The 22,466-nt window shown below is 36.2% G+C and overlaps 2 protein-coding genes and 1 long non-coding RNA gene across 4 annotated transcripts in view; all 3 read left to right on the forward strand.

Annotated features, from left to right (window-relative positions):
- Nucleotides 1-22,466, forward strand: part of LOC136025206 (uncharacterized) — a 248,249-nt gene that overhangs the window by 88,839 nt on the left and 136,944 nt on the right. The gene's annotated exons all lie outside the window — the stretch shown is intronic.
- LOC136025207 (uncharacterized) lies at nucleotides 1,901-20,928 on the forward strand. Its single transcript, XR_010617037.1, has 2 exons — nucleotides 1,901-2,198; nucleotides 20,687-20,928. It is a non-coding gene; the product is annotated as an uncharacterized LOC136025207 (long non-coding RNA).
- LOC136025205 (uncharacterized) overlaps nucleotides 10,995-22,466 on the forward strand; it is a 222,393-nt gene continuing 210,921 nt past the window's right edge. Inside the window, exon 1 of the mRNA XM_065701011.1 lies at nucleotides 10,995-12,476. Within this exon, the coding sequence (XP_065557083.1) occupies nucleotides 11,532-12,464 (933 nt within the window). The 5' untranslated portion in view covers nucleotides 10,995-11,531 and the 3' untranslated portion in view covers nucleotides 12,465-12,476. The remainder of the gene's footprint in view (nucleotides 12,477-22,466) is intronic.

Here is a 22,466-nt window from a genome sequence, read left to right on the forward strand (position 1 = left end):
TTCAAAACATTACTAATAGCTAAAAGCATGGTGAAAACTCCATTTCCTTTAGGACCGAGGGGTCTTCAAAACTATCGAAAAGGTTCCAGGAATGCGTCACTTTTTAAAGATGGGAACAAAGCATCAATATTCTTAATAGTTTACAGAGAAATTTAGATTTTTTAGTGAAATCTCCTTCAAATCTTGGAAAGAACGGATTATTTTTAGGATAGGGCAATAGCATTAACTCCCCTCCTACATCTTCAACTCCATCCAACACAGATCAACAGCTCCATCTTGCATGTTGGGAGTAGAAGATTCAATTTCTTCGCAATGGGACCTGGGGGTCGAAGGGGCGTGTCTTTCCCTTGCACATGGGGCCTATAAGGTCCAATAGATTCATTGTTCTTCGGATTCGGGAACTTAGGGGGTTGGTGGGGGAAACAGAAGTCTTAGAAAACGCTTAGAGTTGAAAGATCAGGATGAAGCTTGATGGGAAGAATAAGCAAAAGTTCTAGATACGTGATTGACATAATTAGAATGGATCCGTTCTCTTTGGAGGAGCTGGAGGTGTTAATTTGGAAAAATTAGAAAGATTGAGGTATTTTTAACTTAAGGACGGGTAACTGAATCGTAATGAAATTTGATATTTAGAAGGAACTCATGTCTCAGAGCTCTTATTTCAAATCCCAACCAGGTCTGTTAACACTGGGGGGAGTTGGAGGGGAAATCGGAAATCCTGGAAAACGCTTAGAGAGGAGGAATCGGGATGAAACTTGGTGGGTAGAATAAGCAAATGTTGTAGATACGGGATTGACGTAACCGCTCTGAGTTTGCTCTTTTTGGGGGAGTTAGGGGGTGGGTTCAGTGCTTTGGCGAGTTTGGTGCTTCTAGACGAGCTAGGACGATGAAAATCGGTAGGTGTGTCAGGGAGCTGCACAAATTGACTTGATAAAGTCGTTTTCTCCGATTCGACCATCTGGGGGACTGAAGGGAGAGGAAAAATTAGAAAAAGTGAGGTATTTATAACTTACGAGTGGGTGATCGGATCTTAATGAATTTTGATATTTAGAAGGACATCGTGACTCAGAGCTCTTATTTTAAATCCCAACCGGAATTAATCATCTGATTTTCCTTTCAAATCAATCTGTTGATTCTTAGAATTTTGCTAGAGCTCATACCATATGAGCTCTTTGCTCTTGGCTCTTCTGATATGACCTCTTAGCTCTTGTTATTCTTGCTATGCTATAGTTGCCAACGCTTTTTACAACATCGTTTAGATTTAATATTTAAACGTACTCCCCTGCTTTATTATTGTCAGAAACGTTCCCCCTCTTCATCTTAAATTGTCGTGCAAGTATTTAAGCCTGGTAGTAGTTTTTTTTAGAGAAAAGCCTTTAAAAAATTTGCTATGATTCACCCGTCTTAGAATTTTAGTGCTTTCAGTTCCAGGCCAAGAATTTTGAATTCAGGCCGCAATTGAGAATACAAGGTTTCGTGCTTACCAATTTGAAGGGTGGAAAAATAGGTTTTGGTACTCAAGCCAGGGATAATGCTTGAATAGGGCTCTCACGGGGAGTTTTATGGCGATACTACTTGCCTAACCATCCAAAATACGGCCAAGAAAAGTAATATTTTTTCAATTTTGATTGGATAACAGAGTTATCTTCTAATGCCTTAATTGATTCTTACTTGAGCATACCCGACGGAAGTATTTTGCCAGGGCGCATCCTCCTATCAGAATTAAAATTGCCTTTCTCAAGGAACCTGCAGATTCCTTGAGAATCACTCCACTAACTAATTCTAGCAAAACCTGTGCTAAATTTGAGGGGTTTAAATCATTCCGCTGCACAATGCAAAATACTAACTATGTTGAGTAGAATTGCTGTATTTTAAACTTTCTGTTTTGAACCAACATAAAAATACTCCCTGCTCAATCTGGTGACTCCACAAGGGTATCTATTACTATTACTGCTACTGCCAGTAGTAGCAGCACCTCTATTACTACTACTACTACTTCTTCGGGCTGGATCACACCCGCAATGTGGATTGCAAGATTTTTTTATACATTTCGTCTGTTTTACTTTTATATATGTTTTTTTTTTTATTTTAGAGTGTGAAAGTTGTTCCTTTAGATGACTTGGCAGGACATTTCAAATTAAAAACTACTGACGCTATCAGTCGAGTTGAGGCCCTCGTTGAAGAAGGAAGTTTAACAGGTTATTTTTTTTTTGTTTCATTAGTTTTTGAAATAACCTTTGTTAGTTTAACTTTTAGTTTTTATTTATTTTTATTTCATGGCTGAATTATGATCTTCTCCCCATCTGGACGTTCACTGTAATAAGTACAGCTCTTTTGTGCGATTAAACAAATATAAAAAGATAGTAATAAGTAAAGAGCGATATGAAAAGGTAGAACTTACAAAACTTAGACTGTATGAAGAAATTGGAACATGGAATGATCATAAAGTACTAAGAATAAAGAAATTAACAATAAATGAAAAAGAATTCCAACACATGATGTAAAACATAAAACGGACATAAATTTTAAATATGCTATTTGGTTATAGAATTAAAAAAAAAATAGACCGCTAAACACTTTTCTAAAGAAAAAAACTTTTTAGCTGTATAATTACATTTGTTACGATCAATTCGTCCTTATGTTTATAAAGTTAATAGTCGAATAAGAAAAAAAAAATATTGGGAAATATTTGAAGCAATCTGTTTTGCTTTGCGTAAAGCATAGATGCATATTCGAAGGGGACGGTTAGCGCAACTCAAACTTGTTGTCGTTTATGTTTATTATATGTTTCCACTATGATTTATGTGTATTGTATCTCATTTTTGCAGTATAACAGCAAAAATATCATGTCTACTTCTGCGTTTAGCGCTAGACTTTACAAAATAAAATATTCAAAGAAAAATAACGATTAAAACCTTACAACTTAAATTGATGTTTTTTGCTTCTCCTTCTCTCTCTTCTTTCTCTCCCTTTCATCTTTCTCTTACAAACCTCTCTTTACCCTCCTCCTCTCTGCATGAAGAAGATTTAAATAGCGACGAAGACAGCACTGCCTTTCCATCACAAACACTAAAAAACAAGAAGAACAATAGGGAATTTCTCAAGACAGTGGGAAATAAATTAGATCTATAAATAGACCTATGAGATCAGCAGCGAAAAAGGCTAGGCTGGCATTAAAAACGTGTTTTTAAATCATTTTCTTTCATTTCAATGAATTGCCTCGTTTCATCACAATTTATCTATCAGTCCTGGTTGAACTTCACTGAGGTAAGGATGCTGGGACTGTTTTGAATAACTGTTCATTCTTAGTTTTATTGATTTTATCCTCTAGTAAGTTTTGTTTATTTGTATTGCTGAGGACGGCCCTTGGACATAGGGCCGAAATATTCATTCTAATTTATATCCCACTGTCTTGAGAAATTCCCTATTGTTCTTCTTGTTTTTTGGTGTTTGTGATGAAGAAGATTATTTCAAACAGTTTGTAATCCTTACTGCTTACATATTTTTTGTTTATGGGGGGAGGCTTTTTTGGACAGGATGTCTGGTCGTATAAATTTGTGAGAGGGCACAAACAACACGTTTTGTCTCCGTTGACCCACAAGGCATCGAATCAAAAGTTCTATTTTATACTTTCGATGAAAATGATCGAAAATTTTGGAAACTACGTTTCTAGTGACGACATGTCATCAACATGGGCAAGTAACTCTAATTTTAAAATAAAGGCGTCTACGATATATTTGATTAGAAAGGTATACCTATTAATCCTATTGAAAACGATTTACCATGTAATCCTAGGGAACGGGATTTTAACAAAGTTCATTGATATTTTACGATATGCTTCTTAAACATAATACAAGTAATTTATTAAAAAAGTGATGGATCAAGGACGGAAAATATCTTGACCCCAGCTTATAGGTATGATGCTCACTGAAAAGGGCGATTTTGCTGTCGGTTTGGTGGGATTAGAATGAACAAGTGTAGGCCTATTTTACTAGTGAACTTTTAATAAGTCACCAATTGCTTAATTCAGATTCTTAGCCTACATCCAACAATTCATAATACTGAACCATGCACTACGAGAAAAGGAACCAGAACTGGGCGAGAGAAAATGAATCGTTTAATTAAAGTTAAACTTCTTATATGAGTCAATATCCGTTTGTTTTAAGTATAATTCGCCTTTTACTTTTAAAGAAAATCAAAACGTGGTTGTATAAAAAGGAGCAGAAGGCATTAGTCGTTATTTGGAAGCCAACCAAATTCAATACCATCTATTTACTTAGAATAATTTTGGATGCGAATGCTTACAGAATAATCTGTATGGTGATAAGCTTTATTTATTATTTCCTGTCTTTAATACATCCCTTCTCCTTAATGGCTTTTTATTTTTCGGAAATATATCACATTTTGGGGCTTGATGAAGATCTAAGAGCTTGAAAAAGATTCTATTCAGGAATATTCTCTTTTTTAGGGTAATCCTAGAATCTCAATATGGAATTATGTAAAAGCCTCTGAAAATAAAACCTGAGATATTATAAGAAGTATGATTCGTTTTGAATAACTATCTTCTAATAGTTAATTATAAAATACTTTATTATTGAATTTGCAGAATTAATGAACTAGCTAGTATTCTTCTGGAAGGGGGAAGAGGAGGCTGGTAACTTCCCAAAAAGTAAAATTGGACTAATGATACGGAAAAACAAGAATTGTTCTCTCTTTCTCTCTCTCTCTCTTTCTCTCTCTCTCTCTCTCTCTCTCTCTCTTACTTTCTATCTTTTTCTTTAACTGTTTCTTATACTAGAGGAGACTATTTGAAGGGGCGGGAACTAGCATGCATCATTAGGGTTTTTGTTCTTTTACCCGGTTCCAGAAGAAGATCATGTCCTCAGTGAAGTGGTGCAGAGGCCAGTGTTCTGCTCTATTGATATGAGTAAGGAAAGGAGTGAAACACAAGATGCTATCTTAGGGATCCCAGCTGTCTGCAGGTGGCTATGAGGCGTAATCTATCAAAGACAGCTGCCTAAGTAAAGAGCTATTTGCCCTCAGTTGATTGTCTTTTTTCCCCTGCCACTTTGTACGGGACGGTTGTTCGTAAAAACGTTGTATATTGGTTCTACTCAAAATGGGGTCCGACAAAGGTTCATAAAACTTTTTCTTGTCATTTTTTCGTCCATTGATGGGAAACTTGGAAAGGACGTTATTCGATTAGAGATTGAAAAGTCTGGTACCCTTTTTTACGACCAAAGGTGATTGGAAGGCAACTAGCCTTCGTTTTATGCCCTTTTCTGCTACACTGCCTCTCCTGTAACCCCAAACTGTTGGGTCAAAATATGAGAAGGTAATTTTGTTCAAAATTGTTGGAAGGTCTAATGGGTATCTTTCCGGAGTCAACCTATTTCCCACAGTCCCCTAATGACCCAATAACCCTAAGCTATGTAAATTAGCCATTGTTATAATGTAGATTTTATCAGATAGGCTATTTGAGCCTAAGGGAAATATTAGGGATCTTTCTTTTGACCAAGATTCCCAGAATTTCATAAGGGTGTAATTTGGCAATGACACGAGTATCCGAATAATCAAAAAACGCTATGGTCACCCAAGATTTCAAATTTCTGCAACATGTCGTGAATGACTTGTGGGATGGAGTTGAAACTTTCAAGCAGTTTTGGGATGGGTCAACTAGAGTTTAGATTTTGACTTATGTTAGCGGGAAAGGTAAAAAAAAAGACACCACTATGTGTAACCAGGTCATCGAAATAGCCTATTTGCAAGATCTTAGAAACAGCTTGGGGGAGGGAGTTGGAGCTTTCAGATACTTTTGGGTAAAGGAATGGGGCAGGGTGGGACATTGGGGCTTCGAATTTTGTGTTTAGTTGAGGGGAAGGTTTAAGTTTAATTTTTAATGTTGCTCCTTACTTTCAATTGAAAAAAAAATAATTTAATTTGTGATCGTTCTTTAAATAATGCCAGAAAATCTGGCTGTGTCTCCACGGAGAAATAACCCTCCCCACGGAATTATCCTCTAGACAATTCAATCCCGGTGAAAATTTACCTCGGACCATTAACAGCAACATCTCCAAGCGTAAAATCAAGATGGAAAAGAGAAAGCAAAACATAAAAGCAATTTTGTAAAGGAATTATGAAAAATTCCCCCACCGTAAAATTTTCTCTGAAAAGTTCACCATTTGGAAATATACTTCCCCATGGAAAATTCCCCCGTGGAGAAACCCTCCAGCAGAAAATTTGTCCCCCCTCCACTCGAAAATATAGGCATACTTCCCAACAACAAATACTAAGCGTAAACAATGCGTGAATTTTAAAACTTAAGGACCTTTCCAATGGAGCTGTGGGAGGGGGGATCATATTATATCCAAAGACATACTTATTGGGCCTTTCAACTGGAATGAACAAAGTGGCTATCTAAAAAAAAATTCATCGTTGCCCTTCAATTTTTTGGTTCACTTAAAACGGGCACTAGAACTTTTAATTTATGATCGAATGAGCTCTCTCCTTATACTATAGGACCAATGGGTCGATACAATCACCCCTGGAAAAAAAACAAATGAACAGGCATCCTTGATCTTTTTTTCTGATTAAATAAAAAAACAAGTTTTTTAAACTGAAAGTAAGGAGCGATAATAAAACTTAAAACGAACAGAAATTACTCTGTATATGAAAGGGGCTGTTCCCTCCTCAACGCCCCGCTCTTTACGCTAAAGTTTGAATCTTTCTCTCAACTCTACTTTTTAAAACAGTAAAAAACTTTAGCGTAAAGAGCGGGGCGTTGAGGAGGGAACAGCCCCTTTCATATACGGAGTAATTTCTGTTCGTTTTAAGTTTTAATGTCGCTCCTTACTTTCAGTTTAAAAAAACTTTTTTTTTATTTAATTTCTGAACGTTTTTGAATTAATGCATGTTTTGATTTTGGCTCTCCGCACATGAATAATTAAAACAAAATTTGCATATTAATTTATTTTTTGGCTAAATGGCTTTCTCATTGTCATGATCGGACGATTTTGAGAAAAAAGGAGCGGGGGAGGAGGCCTAGTTACCTTCAAATTTTTTGGTTACTTAAAAAGGTAACTAGAACTTTTAATTTTTTACGAATGTTTTTATTAGTAAAAATATACGTAACTTACGAATCAAATTGCGTAACGAACTTCTATATTCGTATGTTTTTACTACGTATATGAGGGGGTTCGCCCCCTCGCCAATGCCTCGCTCTTTACAGTAAAGCTGAAATTTTGTCCCAATTCCTTAAGAATGACCTCGGAGTTACAAAGGCCGTAGAATAAATAATTGTAATTACTAAAAATACTTTAGCTTAAAGAGCAAAGTGTTAGGAGGAGGTGAACTCCTCATATGTGTAAACCAAAAAAATCCCCCTGAAAACGTCTGTACACTTCCCAATAACCATTACTATATGTAAACACTGGTCAAAGCTTGTAACTTGCAGCCCCTCCCACGGGGACTGTGGGAGAGAAAGTCGTTCCCAAAGACATAGTTATTAGATTTTTCGACTATGCTTAATAAAATGGCTATCTCAGAATTTTGATCCAGTGACTTTGGGAAAAAATGAGCGTGGGAGGGGGCCTGTGCCCTCCAATTTTTTGGTCACTTAAAAAGGGCACTAGAACTTTTAATTTCCGTCAAAATGAGCCCTCTTGTGACATTCTAGTACCACTGGGTCGATAAGATAAACCATGGGAAAAAAAACAAAAAGAAAAAACAAACAAACAAATAAACACGCATCCGTGATCTGTCTTATGGCAAAAAAAATGCCAAATTCCACATTTTTGTATATAGGAGCTTGAAACTGCTAATGCACAGTTCTCTGATACACTGAATATGATGGTGTGATTTTCATTAAGATTTTATTACTTTTAAGGGGTGTTACCCCTATTTCCTAAAATAAGGCAAATTTTCTCAGGCTCGTAACTTTTGATGGGGAAAACTAAACTTAATGAAACTTATATATTTAAAATCAGTATCAAAATAGAATTCTTTTGATGTAACTATTGGTATCAAAATTTCTTTTTTAGAGTTTTGGTTACTATTGAGCCGGGTCGCTCCCTACAACAGTTTGTTACCACGAACTGTGTGACAAAAATTAGGAATTTCAAGTTTTGTTTACATAAAAGGCTGAAAGCTGAACAATACGGTTATATATATATATATATATATATATATATATATATATATATATATATATATATATATATATATATATATAAATAAGTTGTATGTCTGTGTGTCTGTCTGTCTGTCAGGTGACGTCATGTTTCTGTGTCGACTGACGTCATGAAGTTAGTTGTCGTCATTTTTGCTATGACGGTGACGTCATTAACGGTATTTAAGACATTTGTTCACGGAAAAATGCTTAATTGTAAAATGACTGAAGAACCTACAATGGCAACAGCCGAGGAAGCTGCTCAAAGAGTTTATGCCAAAAAACTTGCTGCTGATAGAGAAAGTAAGAAAAGAAAGCGTTCCGAGGAATCACAAGAACAGCAAGAAAACAGGCTTGCGGCTAAAGAACGCAAAACCGCGCAGTTAGATGAAAATCCACCTGGACAGCGAGAGTCAAAACATATCAAAACTGAAAATGATAGCGATGATGATTGGGTATGGGATTTTGACTTGGATAAGGTCATCAATGCCTACCAGGTTTAAGTTAAAAAACAAAGGTTCGTCGATATGTACTTCATAGTGACGCTGAAAAATAAAGAAGAAAAAGAAAACGGAAAAAAGAAAAAAGGTAAAAAACTAAAAAGAAAAAACACTCAAAGAGAAATTACAGACCGGGACACAAATGACGACCGAGACAGAGGGAATATAAGTGACGACCGGGAACCTCAAAGAGGAATTACAGACTGGGACACCCGGACACAAATCACGACCGGGACACAGGGAATATAAATGACGACCGGGACACAGGGACACAACTACAACGGGGACGCCGGGGGCACAGGCGGGATATATAAATGACGACCGGGACACAGGGATTGTTCGAATAGAAATTACAAACTGGGACACCGGGACACAAATGACGACCGGGACACAGGGAATATAAATGACGACAGGGACACAGGGACACATCATTAGAATAATGAGGTATAGATCTAAATACGGATTGTTTTTCCCATGGACAATTATATGTTGCATGTTCAAGAGTCAGTAAACCTGACAATCTATTTATATGCACAGACAATGGGACAGCGAAGAATGTTGTATATTCGCATGTTTTACGTAGTTAAAAACATATATTTATATATATCTCTATTCACAGGTGGGACACAGGGACACAACTACAATGGCGCGTAACTAATATGGCGCGTAACGACTTACGCGCGCGGGGGGGCGCGAAGCGCCACCCCAACAGCTAGTATATATATATATATATATATAAATAAGTTGTCTGTGTGTGTGTGTCGAGTGACGTCATGTTTGTGTGTCGACTGACGTCATGTTTGTCGACTGACGTCATTATAAGGATTGAGCTGTATGCGTCATGAAGTTGTTTGTCGACTGACATAATGTTTGTCAACTGATGAAATTACATACCGGGACACCGGGACACAAATGACGACCGGGACACAGGGAATATAAATGACGACCGGGAACCTCAAAGAGAAATTACAGACTGGGAAACCCGGACACAAATCACGACCGGGACACAGGGAATATAAATGACGACCGGGCCACAGGGACACAACTACAACGGGGACGCCGGGGTCACAGGCGGGATATATAAGTGACGACCGGGACACAGGGATTGTTCGAATAGAAATTTGAGAAATCACAAACTGGGACACCGGGACACAAATGACGACCGGGACACAGGGAATATAAATGACGACCGGGACACAGGGACACATCATTAGAATAATGAGGTATACATCTGAATACGGATTGTTTTTCCCATGGACAATTATATGTTGCATGTTCAAGAGTCAGTAAACCTGACAATCTATTTATATGCACAGACAATGGGACAGCGAAGAATGTTGTATGTTCGCATGTTTTACGTAGTTAAAAACACACACACACACACATATATATATATATATATATATATATATATATATATATATATATATATATATATATATATATATATATATATATATATATATATATATATATATATATAAGTTGTCTGTGTGAGTGTGGTTCTGTCGGGTGACGTCATGTTTGTGTGTCAACTGACGTCATGTTTTCGACTGACGAAATTACAGACTGGGACATCGGGACACAAATGACGATCGGGACACCGGCACATAGGGAATATAAATGACGACCGGGACACTCAAAGAGAAAGCGACCGGGACCCAAGGAATGTTCGATTAGCAATCACCATCAACAAAGCACCGGGACACAAATGACGACCGGGACACAGGGAGTATAAATGACGACCAGGACATAAGTAAAAAAAAAAACAAAAAAAAACTAAAAAAAAAGTTAAAAACTAAAAAAAAAAACTAAAAAGAAAAAAAAACTAAAAACTAATAAAAAACTAAAAAAGCTAAAAAAAAAAACTAAAAAAGAAAAAAAAGAAAAAAAGGAAAAAAAAGAAAAATAAAGGAGAAAAACAAAACTTGCTGTTCTTGCTGTTCTTGTGATTCCTCGGCACGCTTTCTTTTCTTACTTTCTCTGTCAGCCGCAAGTTTTTTTGCATAGACTCTTTGAGCATCTAACAATTAAAAATTTGTTTTTGAACGATTTTCTTAAATACCTTTAATGACGTCATCGTCATAACAAACATGACGACAACTAACTTCATGACGACATGACGTCACTCGACAGACCCACAGACAACTTATTTATATATATATAGATAGATAGATAGATAGATATATAATATAGTATATATTTTATATATATATATATATATATATATATATATATATATATATATATATATATATATATATATATATATATATATATATATATATATATATATATATATATATATATATATATAATATCACGCTTTCTGTTCTTACTTTCTCTATCAGCCGCAAGCCTGTTTTCTTGCTGTTCTTGTTATTCCTCGGAACGCTTTCTTTTCTTACTTTCTCTATCAGCCGCAAGTTGTTTGGCATAGACTCTTTGAGCAGCTTCCTCGCCTGTTGCCATTGTAGGTTCTTAGTCATTTTACAATTAAACATTTTTCGGTCCACGATCTTCTTACAATTAAAAATTTGTCTTTTGAGCAGCTTCCTCGGCTGTTGCCATTGTAGGCTCTTCAGTCATTTTACAATTAAACATTTTTCCGTCCACGATCTTCTTACAATTAAAAATTTGTCTTTGAACGATTTTCTTAAATACCTTTAATGACGTCATCGTCATAACAAACATGACGACAACTAACTTCATGACGACATGACGACATGATGACATGACGTCACTCGACAGACCCACAGACAACTTATTTATATATATATAGATATCTCATGGAAAAATTATTAATTGTAAAATGACTGAAGAACCTACAATGGCAACAGCCGAGGAAGCTGCTCAAAGAGTCTATGCCAAAAAACTTGACTGCTGATAGAGAAAGTAAGAAAAGAAAGCGTGCCGAGGAATCACAAGAACAGCAAGAAAACAGGCTTGCGGCTGATAGAGAAAGTAAGAACAGAAAGCGTGACGAGGAACTACCAGAGCAACGCGAAACCAGACTTGCTGCTAAAAGAGAAAGTGAAAAAAGAAGGCTTGCCGAGGAATCACAAGAACAGCAAGAAAACAGGCTTGTGGCTGATAGAGAAAGTAAGAAAAGAAAGCGTGCCGAGGAATCACAACAACAGCGTGAAATTAGGCTTGCGTCTCAAAGAGAAATCACCAAAAGAAAGCGTGCCGAGCAATCACAAGAGCAACCTGGGTCAGTGCGATGCTGGATGTACTCAGTGGAATGGCAAAAACGAGGATTGCCACACGCACATATACTAATCTGGCTACATTATAAAATTACTTCTAACGAAATTGATGATATGATTTCCGCTGAAATATCTGATGAAAATGTCGATAAGGGGTTATATGATATTGCTGTAAAAAATATGATACATGGACCTTGCGGTGCACTGAACGAAAATTCACCATGCATGGCCAAAGGAAGTTGCACAAAGCAAGATCCTCGACTTTTAGTACCCAACACAATTACTGGCAATGATGGTTACCCACAATATAGAAGAAGATCTACTGAAGATGGCGGTAAAACAGCAATAATAAAGAAGCGTAACGGTACCACCATCGAAGTAGATAACCAGTGGGTTGTTCCATATTCCCCATTATTATCACAAACATTTAATGCACACATAAACGTTGAATACTGTAACTCCGTAAAGGCAACCTCAAATACATATGTAAATACGTCAACAAAGGCAGTGACATGGCAGTTTTTGGCTTGCAGTCCGAAATCAAAGATATCGACGAAATCGTACAATATCAGGCTGGAAGATACATAAGCAGTAATGAAGGTGTTTGGTGAATTCTTTCATTTCCGATACATGAACGTAGTCCAGCTGTTGTTTACTTAGCGGTACATTTACAGAATGGTCAACATGTTTATTTTTCGGAATCCAACGTGCAACAAAGAGCCTTGAATCCACCGGATACAAAGTTAACTGCTTTCTTTTCGCTATGCAAAAATGATTCTTTTGCAAAAAAAACTGCTGTATACTGAAGTGCCTTCGTATTACACGTGGAATACTAAAAATAAAGTATTTGAACGTCGAAAACAGGGTAAGTCAGTCGACGGCCAACCTACCATCTTCAAAGATACCACGATAGGAAGACTCTACACCGTTCACCCCAATCAACATGAATGCTTCTTTCTACGTCTGCTTTTGGTGAATGTACCCGGTCCGACGTCCTTTGAGTATTTGAGAACTGTAAACGTTACTATACATGACACTTACCGTAGTGCATGGCAAGCTCTGAATTTATTGGAGAAAGACCAACACTGGGATAACTGCATCAATGACGCGTGCGAAACGTCAACTCCAAGTCAAATTCGTGCATTGTTTGGAATCATTCTAACAACTTGCTCTCCTTCAGCTCCTACAGAGTTATGGGGAAAATACAAATCGAAAATGTCCAAAGATATACTCCATCGAAAACGGTTAGAGACGTGAGATATGACTTTTGATTTTACATCAGAAATTTATAACTACATTTTAGTTATTATAGAAGATTTGTGCGTATGTATGGCAAACAAACCTCTTCAGGATTTGGGAATGCCTTCACCTAATCGTACCGCTGCTGTTTCGACATGTGTAGAATTGGATCGTGAACAAAGTTACAGTACGAGTGATCTATTGTCGTATGTACAAAATAACATTTCCAAGTTAACGTCGGAACAAAAAGACATTTATGATACGATAATGCATTGTGTCGATAACAACGTTGGAGAAATTTTCTTTTTGGATGCGCCAGGAGGTACTGGTAAAACGTTTGTGATAAAACTCATTCTGGCATTGCGGGAGATTTCAGGCAAATATTACCTATAATACCTAGATCAAACCCTGCAGACGAAATGAATGCTTGCCTGAAAAATTCTAATTTATGGGCACACGTAAAAACATTAAAATTAACTACAAATATGCGTGTCCGATTGCAAAACGATGACTCTGGTCAAACATTTTCAGATCAATTGCCGGCAATTGGAAACGGAAAGCTCCCAGTAGACTCAATTTCAGGACGTTTACAACTACCTGCTGAATTCTGTAATTTAGTGACGTCCAAAAATGAATTGATTGAAAAAGTATTTCCGAATATTCTAAACAATTATAAAAATAATAAATGGCTAAGTGAAAGAGCGATTCTTGCACCCAAAAATATAGACGTCCACGAAATCAACAATATTGTTTTAACTAAGATTTGAGACCAGGCAGTCCTTTACAAGTCAGTCGACACAGTTTTGGAACCAAATGAGGCGGTTAATTATCCATCTGAATTTTTAAATTCCGTGGATCTTTCAGGGTTTCCACCACACGTGCTACAACTAAAAGTAGGCGTACCAATAATACTGTTAAGAAATATCAACCCACCAAAGCTTTGCAATGGCACGCGGCTCGCCGTAAAAAAAAAAAAAACAATGGAAAACGTAATAGAGGCCACAATCTTGACAGGGCCTTTTGAGGGTGAGGCTGTTCTTATTCCTCGCATTCCCATGATTCCAACGGATCTGCCTTTTCAATTTAAAAGATTGCAATTCCCAGTTCGATTGGCATTTGCAATCACCATCAACAAAGCTCAAGGTCAATCATTAGAAAAATGTTGTATAGATCTTAATACTGATTGTTTTTCCCAAGGACAATTGTACGTTGCATGTTCGAGGGTCGATAAACCTGACAATCTGTTTATATGCAGCGACAATTGGACAGCGAAGAATGTTGTATATTCGCAAGTTTTACGCAGTTAATTTGTATTGTATCCATCTATCTATCTATCTATATAAAAACGAGTTGTGTGTATGCATGTTTGTTTGTTTTTAAAAAGAGGGTTTGCATATGACGTCATTATAAGTACATAAGGCTTTGTATATGCACAGACAATGGGAGAGCCAAGAATGTTGTATATTCACAACTTTTACGTAGTTCAAAACACATATATAAATCTATCTATATTCATAGATGGTACACAGGGACACAACTACAATGGCGCGTAACTATATGACGCGTAACGACTTACGCGCGCGGGGGGGCTTGGGGGGGTTGCGAAGCGCCCCCACCAACTAGGTGTTGGGGTGGCGCGAAGCGCCACCCCAACAGTTAGTATATATATATATATATATATATATATATATATATATATATATATATATATATATATATATATATATATATATATATATATATATATAAACACAAGCCTAGTGGTTGGTTTCATATCATTTACTATCATTGTCTGTGCTTGGGTCACTCAACGAAGCAATTTGAACAGGGAATATATTACTGATAGGCATATGGTCTGAGGTTTAATAAGTGGAGTGTTTGAGGATCTGGAGTCTGGTTCCATATTGGGGAAACACATGAAAAAGTTGAGAGAAGAGGTACTATCGGATCTATATTTTGTTAATATACTTATATATATATATTATAATATTTGCATAACTGCTACTGACCTAAGAGAGGTTAAAGTTCGTGTCACCAGCAGCGATCGCTGCTAGGTTTTGCACTTCACAATCTGGTACGAGGGAACTGACTAGGTGGCAGGCTTGAAAAAAATTGTCTTTCTGCTGTAGTATCACGGTAGTCCGTGCTTAATTACACTGAAACCACCACATAATTCTGCATTTTGACTGCCGTAAAATATTTGACTGACTAGGTGGTAGGCACCACGATAGTCCGTGGGTAAATACACTGAAATTGCCACGGAATTCTGAATTTCGACTGCCGTAAAATAGTCACAGTCTTGATAGTGTTCGGGCAAAATGACACTTCTGACAAGAATAGCAATACTTCCACTCGACCGACCAGTCCCGGAGTTTCTAGTGGCACGGCTTATTATGATAGTAGCAACAACTGTGCTCAACAATGTTCTCACTGTGGGCAGTGAGAATGTGTTCCTGTAGGCAAAGAACGTCTTTTGTGTCACTTAGAGTCTGAATCATGGGTAATTTCTCTTAAACGCCTCCACGGAAATTCCATGATATAACTCATTGACCAGTGTTCATTTTTCTGGGATTCATAAGTTTCTGTGCAAAAGAGCATTGTTAGCTCTAACATGGGTGATCAGTCTGGTTGTATAGTGCACGCTGCATTTGTTTTGACATGGGTGTCCGGCTTGTTCGAATATCATGTTTGGGAACTGCGCGAGTAGCAAGCAAGAGCTTTACAGTAATGAGCAAAATGTTGTTAGGTAGTGAGTAATTGAGGTACTGGGATAGATTAGTTAGGTTTTTAAGAGATAGGGAGGTAGTTTAGGCGATTCGCGGTGAAGTAACCACGTCAAAATACTTTCATTGTTGCCAGATGATCAAAATGGTATGTGTGCAATAACCTGGGAGCGAGTCTGGGGATCAAGTTGGGAGTTTCAAGAAATATTGGAGGACGCAATTAAACCTTGAATCTTATTAAGAGAAATGGAGCAGAGGAGAACGCATTAAAGATTTTGGTCTTCAAGTTCTTTGAATGTGTTGGCATTATGAGCCTCTGTTGGACTAAAATCAAGTCCTGGTGAAGTAGTGGCGTAGACAAAGAAAATTTCTCCAACCAGATGAAAAAATTTGTCTGTACTATCTCAGTTAAAGCTTGGGGGATGTAGTTGAAATTTTCAGGGGATGCTAGGTCGCCGAGTGGACCTCGAAATTTTTGACCTGGGGGCGGGGAGAAACTACGTATCTAGTTTATCAAAATGGCATATTTGCAACATCTTGGGAACTATATGTGGGGATTGAGCTGAAACTTCGGGAAAGCTGGGGGAGGCAATGTGGCTTCATGTTTTCCGTTTAGAGGGAGTAAATGGGGGGTAGTCAACAAATTTATGTCTCTGAGCTCTCTAAAAGCCTCGGCACTATTAGGCCAAAAGAACTTTGAATGTATTGGTGCTAAAGTAGTGAGGTAAATCAAAAGATAGCATATTCACCAAGACTATCAAAAAAGTAATTTACCGGGTATATTCACTGGGTCAGACGAATCTAGGGGGAAAAGAAATATTTCGAAAAAAAATGCTTTTGTCGATTTGTGAAACACCAAGATTTGTCAAACCTCGTCTTTCCTCGATTGGTGAGCGTGAAAATTTCAGGGAAATAAACTGTACCAAGGAAATTTAGAAGGGGTTAATGAATTTTGAAAGAAAAATACGATTATATGGATTCTTGGCGCAAAAATTTGAAGTTTTTCCCCTGATCTGCTTTAAAATTTCAAGTCGTTTGGACTCCTCAGTTAAAGCGTCAAGGCCAAGGGAACCTCATTTAACCAAAAAAAAAAAAAAAAAAAAAAAAAACTAAGAAAACAAATCTGGTTTATTGATTTGTGGCGTGCATATACGAGTATGTTAAAGAATGTCTACAGAAGGATTACTTGAGCCCTATAGAAGACAAAAATTTACGGATATTTCAAATCAATGAATAACAATAATCTCCCAACTTCAAAAAAAAGAAAAAAATAACAGTGCTAATTTAATTTGACAAAGTATACGTAATTTTTTCCAAAATATAAACTGCAATACAAAATTTATTTTTTAAGCAGAAAAACTGGATTAATAAAACCTAATAAAACATTAATTAAGCTATATTAATTGAAAACAAACAAAGATTAAAAAAGAAGTTGAAAAGTAAAGTGAAATATTATAACCTAAAATAAGTCGTTTTAAACAAAATTTGTTTAAAGATTTCTTTTTTATAGTTACAATATCAAAAACCAAAAATTTCTGAGACTTCCAGGAAAGAACATCATTATATCTTACAAAAATCAATATGCTTTCTTTAGTTTTTTCAAGTAATTGTGATTACTATGATTATTTTAATTTTCATTTTTTGTCGGTGTGTTGACAAATAAAAACTATATTGTCAAAGATATCTATCGTTGTCAATAAAATGCAAACGACTCAAAGGCTGTTTAGAGGGTTTGGGGCGGGGTGTTGCACCCCTCTTATTTAGGAACCTTGGTTAGCTTTGTGATATTATTTTTGGATGGGTGCTTATGGATGTTATGACAATAGAAAACACGCTGATCAAAATACAAATCGGTTTAGTAAAACGCAAATGATGTTCTGGACTTTAGAAAAGTTTAGAGGGTGGTGTCCCTTCTCCTGTTTGAGGTAATTTTGTTCGTTTTAAGTTTGACTTGATATTCGTTTAGTTTCTTTTTATGATTTATTGTATCTATAGCCGTATCTGTACTCTTACATTTGATGTGGTTGCTCCTTTAATTCCTATTTGTTTTGGGTTTTAACTGTTCATTAATAGTAATTTCTGTTCCTTTTAAGTTTGAAGTATGATATGAATTATTTATGCTCGTCTTAGGTTTTAATATGGTTCTATATGAAAAACATCTGTTTTCGAGGACTTTCTTATAAAATAATTCGCTATAAATGATATATAGCTTAGAGTATAAGCACTGAACTACTCTTCAATGTAACTTTTAATTCTCGTTGGTTTATTAGACAGCTGCTGGCTAGTGTGCCCAAAACAGCCAATTTGTGTTCATTTCAAAAACCTTTAATGAATCACCAAATTCTTTTTCAACGGCTATTTGGGACGTCAATAGAAAATAATACAGGTTTGTTGTGAAATTCTTCCAAGAAGTGAAACCAATTTTCCACCCTACATTACTGATCAGGGAGACAAGATCTTTTCCGTCAAAGAGCAAAGTGTAAACAAAAGGAAATTAAAGCTCTTGTCTCTTTCTTTGTGTGAGTATCTTTTATTCATTTCTGAACATAAGGGAAACTTCTATTCTACCCAGTTCCGGTTTGGGAGACACTTTAAAATTCGCCAAAATTTTGTAAGTGCTCTTTTTTTCTTTTTTATGGTTAGTCCCTTAAATACTTAATTCTACTGATAAACTTCCTTTCTTCAATTTTCATGTATGCATCATTGCTGTTAAATTCTAACATTACCGAAATTTTATCAAATAGCGTATACTTTCTGATGAGAAGCTTAATAGCCATTGTTGAACCGTGGTAGAAAAATCGCTATGATAATAACCAGAAAGTCTTTGTATCATATTTATTCATAAGATAAAAGGAATGTTCATTTTTCTAGTTTTTCTGAAAGCTATATAAGAATTTGCTAGAATTATTACTATAATACTCGTTAGCCACAAAAAGGATAATTGAATAAAATATTAATTTCTCGACCTTGTGACTTGCTAGAAACGAGTATATGTTTCTAGTTTAAGACAGTGAGAGGTAAATGAAGGAATAAATACTATAATTATTTTGAATTATTATTAGCAGACACCAGCCAATTCTTTTAACCTTTTATAAGTTGATCAACAAGCGATTGAAGAAGAACACAGAAATTACTGGTTAATTAGCAGTGTTATATGTCCAATATTATCAGTTTGTTTTGATAATAAAAACATCAACAGAAAAAAATTCTTTAACTCCCAGGACTCAAGGGTATTTTGATATGTCCCTTTCAGCATTTAAAAGAAGTGTCATAGATTGAAATTCTCGCCGTGTATATTTCTATCATTGGCCAGCGAGTTTAAGCATTGTGCCTCTTTATTCTATTATTGTAATTTTGTCCTAGTGGTTGAGAGGAGGGGGCGTAGGCCTTGCAACAAACTTCACCTTTCTATTGTTCCATCGGAACTGCATCACAAAAGGCTTTATCTTATGACCAAAAGCTTTAGTACGGATCTCAGGGAGAGGAAAGAAGGGGTATGATAAATATTGGTGCTTGGGTGCACTACAAAGACTTTACAATCAACCTGTTAGAGCGCGTAATAAAGAGGATTCAAACTGCTTTGATGAAAGCCAGGACCTGATGAAAACCTCGTGGTTCGAAAACGACAGAATACCGTTTTGTTGCACCAGAGAACAGGTGATATCCCCTTGTTTATTTTATCTTCTTTCTGTCTTCAAATTTTCGCTTGTCATTTTTATACTTTTTTTAGTAGTACGGTCTTCAAGTTTGTAGCAAAAATAGGAAATTATACTAGGCTTCTATAAAGTGTCATCAAACATGATTATAAGGCATTGAGACGTGGAATAGGGTTGTTGATCTTTCATTCTTTTGTCATTTTATAGCTGTGATGGAGGGGAAAGCGTTTGTCCTGCAGCTTGTCTCCAAAATGGACATATCTCTTGATCTAAGTTGAATGTTTTGACTTTAGCACATCGTCTTTTGGCCTTACAGTGATTTGTTTATTAATTTCCTTCTTTGTTTTGTGTTTGAAGATCCAAGAGGAATCATTCTTTATTGTAGATTGGTTTCTCGATTGCCGGGTGCTAAAAGGAAAAGAGAAAAACTGTTAAAGTTGAAAAAATAATGCACACGTTTGTTGAAATGATGGCTATTCTCTAGCAAATAAAAGATTGAAAGTAAATAGCGGTAGATTAAGCTATGAGAAACTGTTAATTAACGAATAAATTTGGATTTGTTCTGTATAAAAATCGTAAATATTGACGTGACATAAATATTCCAATAAATATTGACTTGTTTAGAAGTTGCAAAAACTTTTACCTGCAAAAATTTACTGTTTTTAATTCCTAACGTTATAAATAACAAACATCGGAAGGTTGCGGGTCGAGGAATTTTTATTTTTTTTTTCTGAATTGTTGTGAAAAAAACTTGTTTGAAAAATTGTAAAGAATGACTTTACACTTTTAAGTTTTTGTTTTGATTGTTTTGGTTTTGACACAAAAAACTTTTAAGTCTTCCCATCACAGGCATCCACAGGGGAGATTATATGCAGGCCTCAGTCCCTCCGCCACTCCTAGAATAAAATATATACAACAAATGAAAAATTGTGTAATATTTTGGGAATCAAGGCTGATCCCCATCAGAAAATTTAGTGACAAGGACTAGATAGAAAGGGGAGGAACCAACAATAAAAAAAAAAGAATTTCAGGTACGTATACTCAGCTATATGCGTAGAATATTAGATTCCAAGAAATGTAAGTGCAGAAAACCAGATGTGACCAGAAACATGGTTATAAAGTTATCCATCTTTTTAAAATCCTTTCCACTGGCAACCATGTAGCGAAATTTTCAAAGTAGTTTTATTTCTAGGAGTTATGGACGACCGGGGAAAATTCATTTATATTGCACAAGAGGAACTTGAGGCTGTAGCTAAGTTCATAAGACAGCGAGGAAGAGTTTCTATTTCGGAACTTGTGCAAGAATCGAACAAGTTGATTAATTTAGAACCGGATGTGAAGGCATTAGAAGCTATTGCCAGTCAGTGACACATATTTTGAATGATTTGATTCTGGAGTTTGGTTTATTAATAAAAAGGTTATTTTGTATGTAAAGGCGTCCATAACATTATTTGATTAAGTAGCCTCCGAGAACCAGGCACTCTGTAGAAGAAGTGTCAAATACTGTATAGAAAGGCAAGATTCCTCTGAAAATATTTCATCTATTCCCGTGAGTCTTATTTTTGACACCCTCAGATATTTCAATAGTAAACAAAAAATGTACAATCTAAAAAATTCGATGTATTTATATGACCCTTAAAATTAAGAAAATATCGCCCGTGAATCTAACTATTAGTTATTTTCAAAATGGTCTATTTAAATACACTTGCTTCAAATCGAACTTTTCCTAATGTTTTTGAGGAAAACTGAACCAAAGAAGAAAATTTATAATCTTATTTTTAGAGACATCTAATTGATTATAAGTAAAACATGGTTATCGTTAATCAGAACTCAAAATATCCTGCTAATAATTAATATTCTGCTTACTTCCTATTATATTAAATTCCTATAGTTCATAATGGGATTTGACCATAAAAGTTACAGCCGTTTTACATTCTTCTTATAAAATTAAAAACAAAGAAAACTTGGCCATATTGAATAGCGGTGAAGAATGAAATAGTCAACTTAATGTCCCATAGAGGAGGGCGCTGCCGCCCATTCAACCTTCCACCCAAGTATTGAAATAAAGTTTAGTCTTTCTTGAAATACTTTCTTGAATTCTTTCTTTTATTTGTCATTTTTTTTAAGTAAGTGTTAGTTATATCGCAAGACACGCAGAAGGGACTTAACATGGGTTGCAATTCTCTTCTTGTTATCAAAAGATTAATAATCATTGCTAACTTGGACTGATGTAAGTCTATAATTTAACTTTTTAGTGAAATTTAAATATTTTTGTTTTTGTTAAGTTACTTGTCTTTTGTTTGCACATGCGAAGTTCATTTTAAAACTACTGCTGTAGTAGTAAATACTCAGCCATCTGTAAAACTACACTTCTATGGGGTACCATGTTGATATTTCTAGCATTAGATTGAGAGGCTATCATATTAAAACTGGGGTGAATTTTAACGTAAAGCGTAAAAGCTGCGTAAAGTAATGTAAAGATTGTATAACATAATTAGTTTTATTTGCATGGGACCTCCTCTAGGCAACTCAGGGTGTCGCTGGGCGGAGAATAGGTGAAAGTCCTGAATATACAGGGTACCTTCGGGTTGGGTAGATATGGGCTGAGGGGGACCCGGTCTCTGGGAGGTTTTGAAACATAGTTAGAGCACCCTGGTCCAGGGGTTATATATTCAGACAGAAAAGGCGTAATGCCCCTCTGATATGGATCTGACAGAGCCCATCGGCACAAGGAAATAACCTTTACCTTACCATAGACCTTAATTTCTCTAAGGCCTCCAGAAGTGCATAAGGTGTCAACGAGTAGCCTTAATCATCTCTCAGGTTAGCCGCCGCGTATACGTCTTCCTACTGAGTCTAGAGGGCTCTTCCGTCACGTTTGTGCGTCCTACGGAGCGTGTCCTTTGGCCTTCCTCAAATCTGGGTGCTTATCGGTTGCCAGTGAAGAAGCATTTTCGGAAGTCTTGGCGATG

The sequence above is a fragment of the Artemia franciscana genome, chromosome 3 (assembly GCF_032884065.1).
Source record: "Artemia franciscana chromosome 3, ASM3288406v1, whole genome shotgun sequence".
Lineage (NCBI taxonomy): Eukaryota > Metazoa > Arthropoda > Branchiopoda > Anostraca > Artemiidae > Artemia > Artemia franciscana.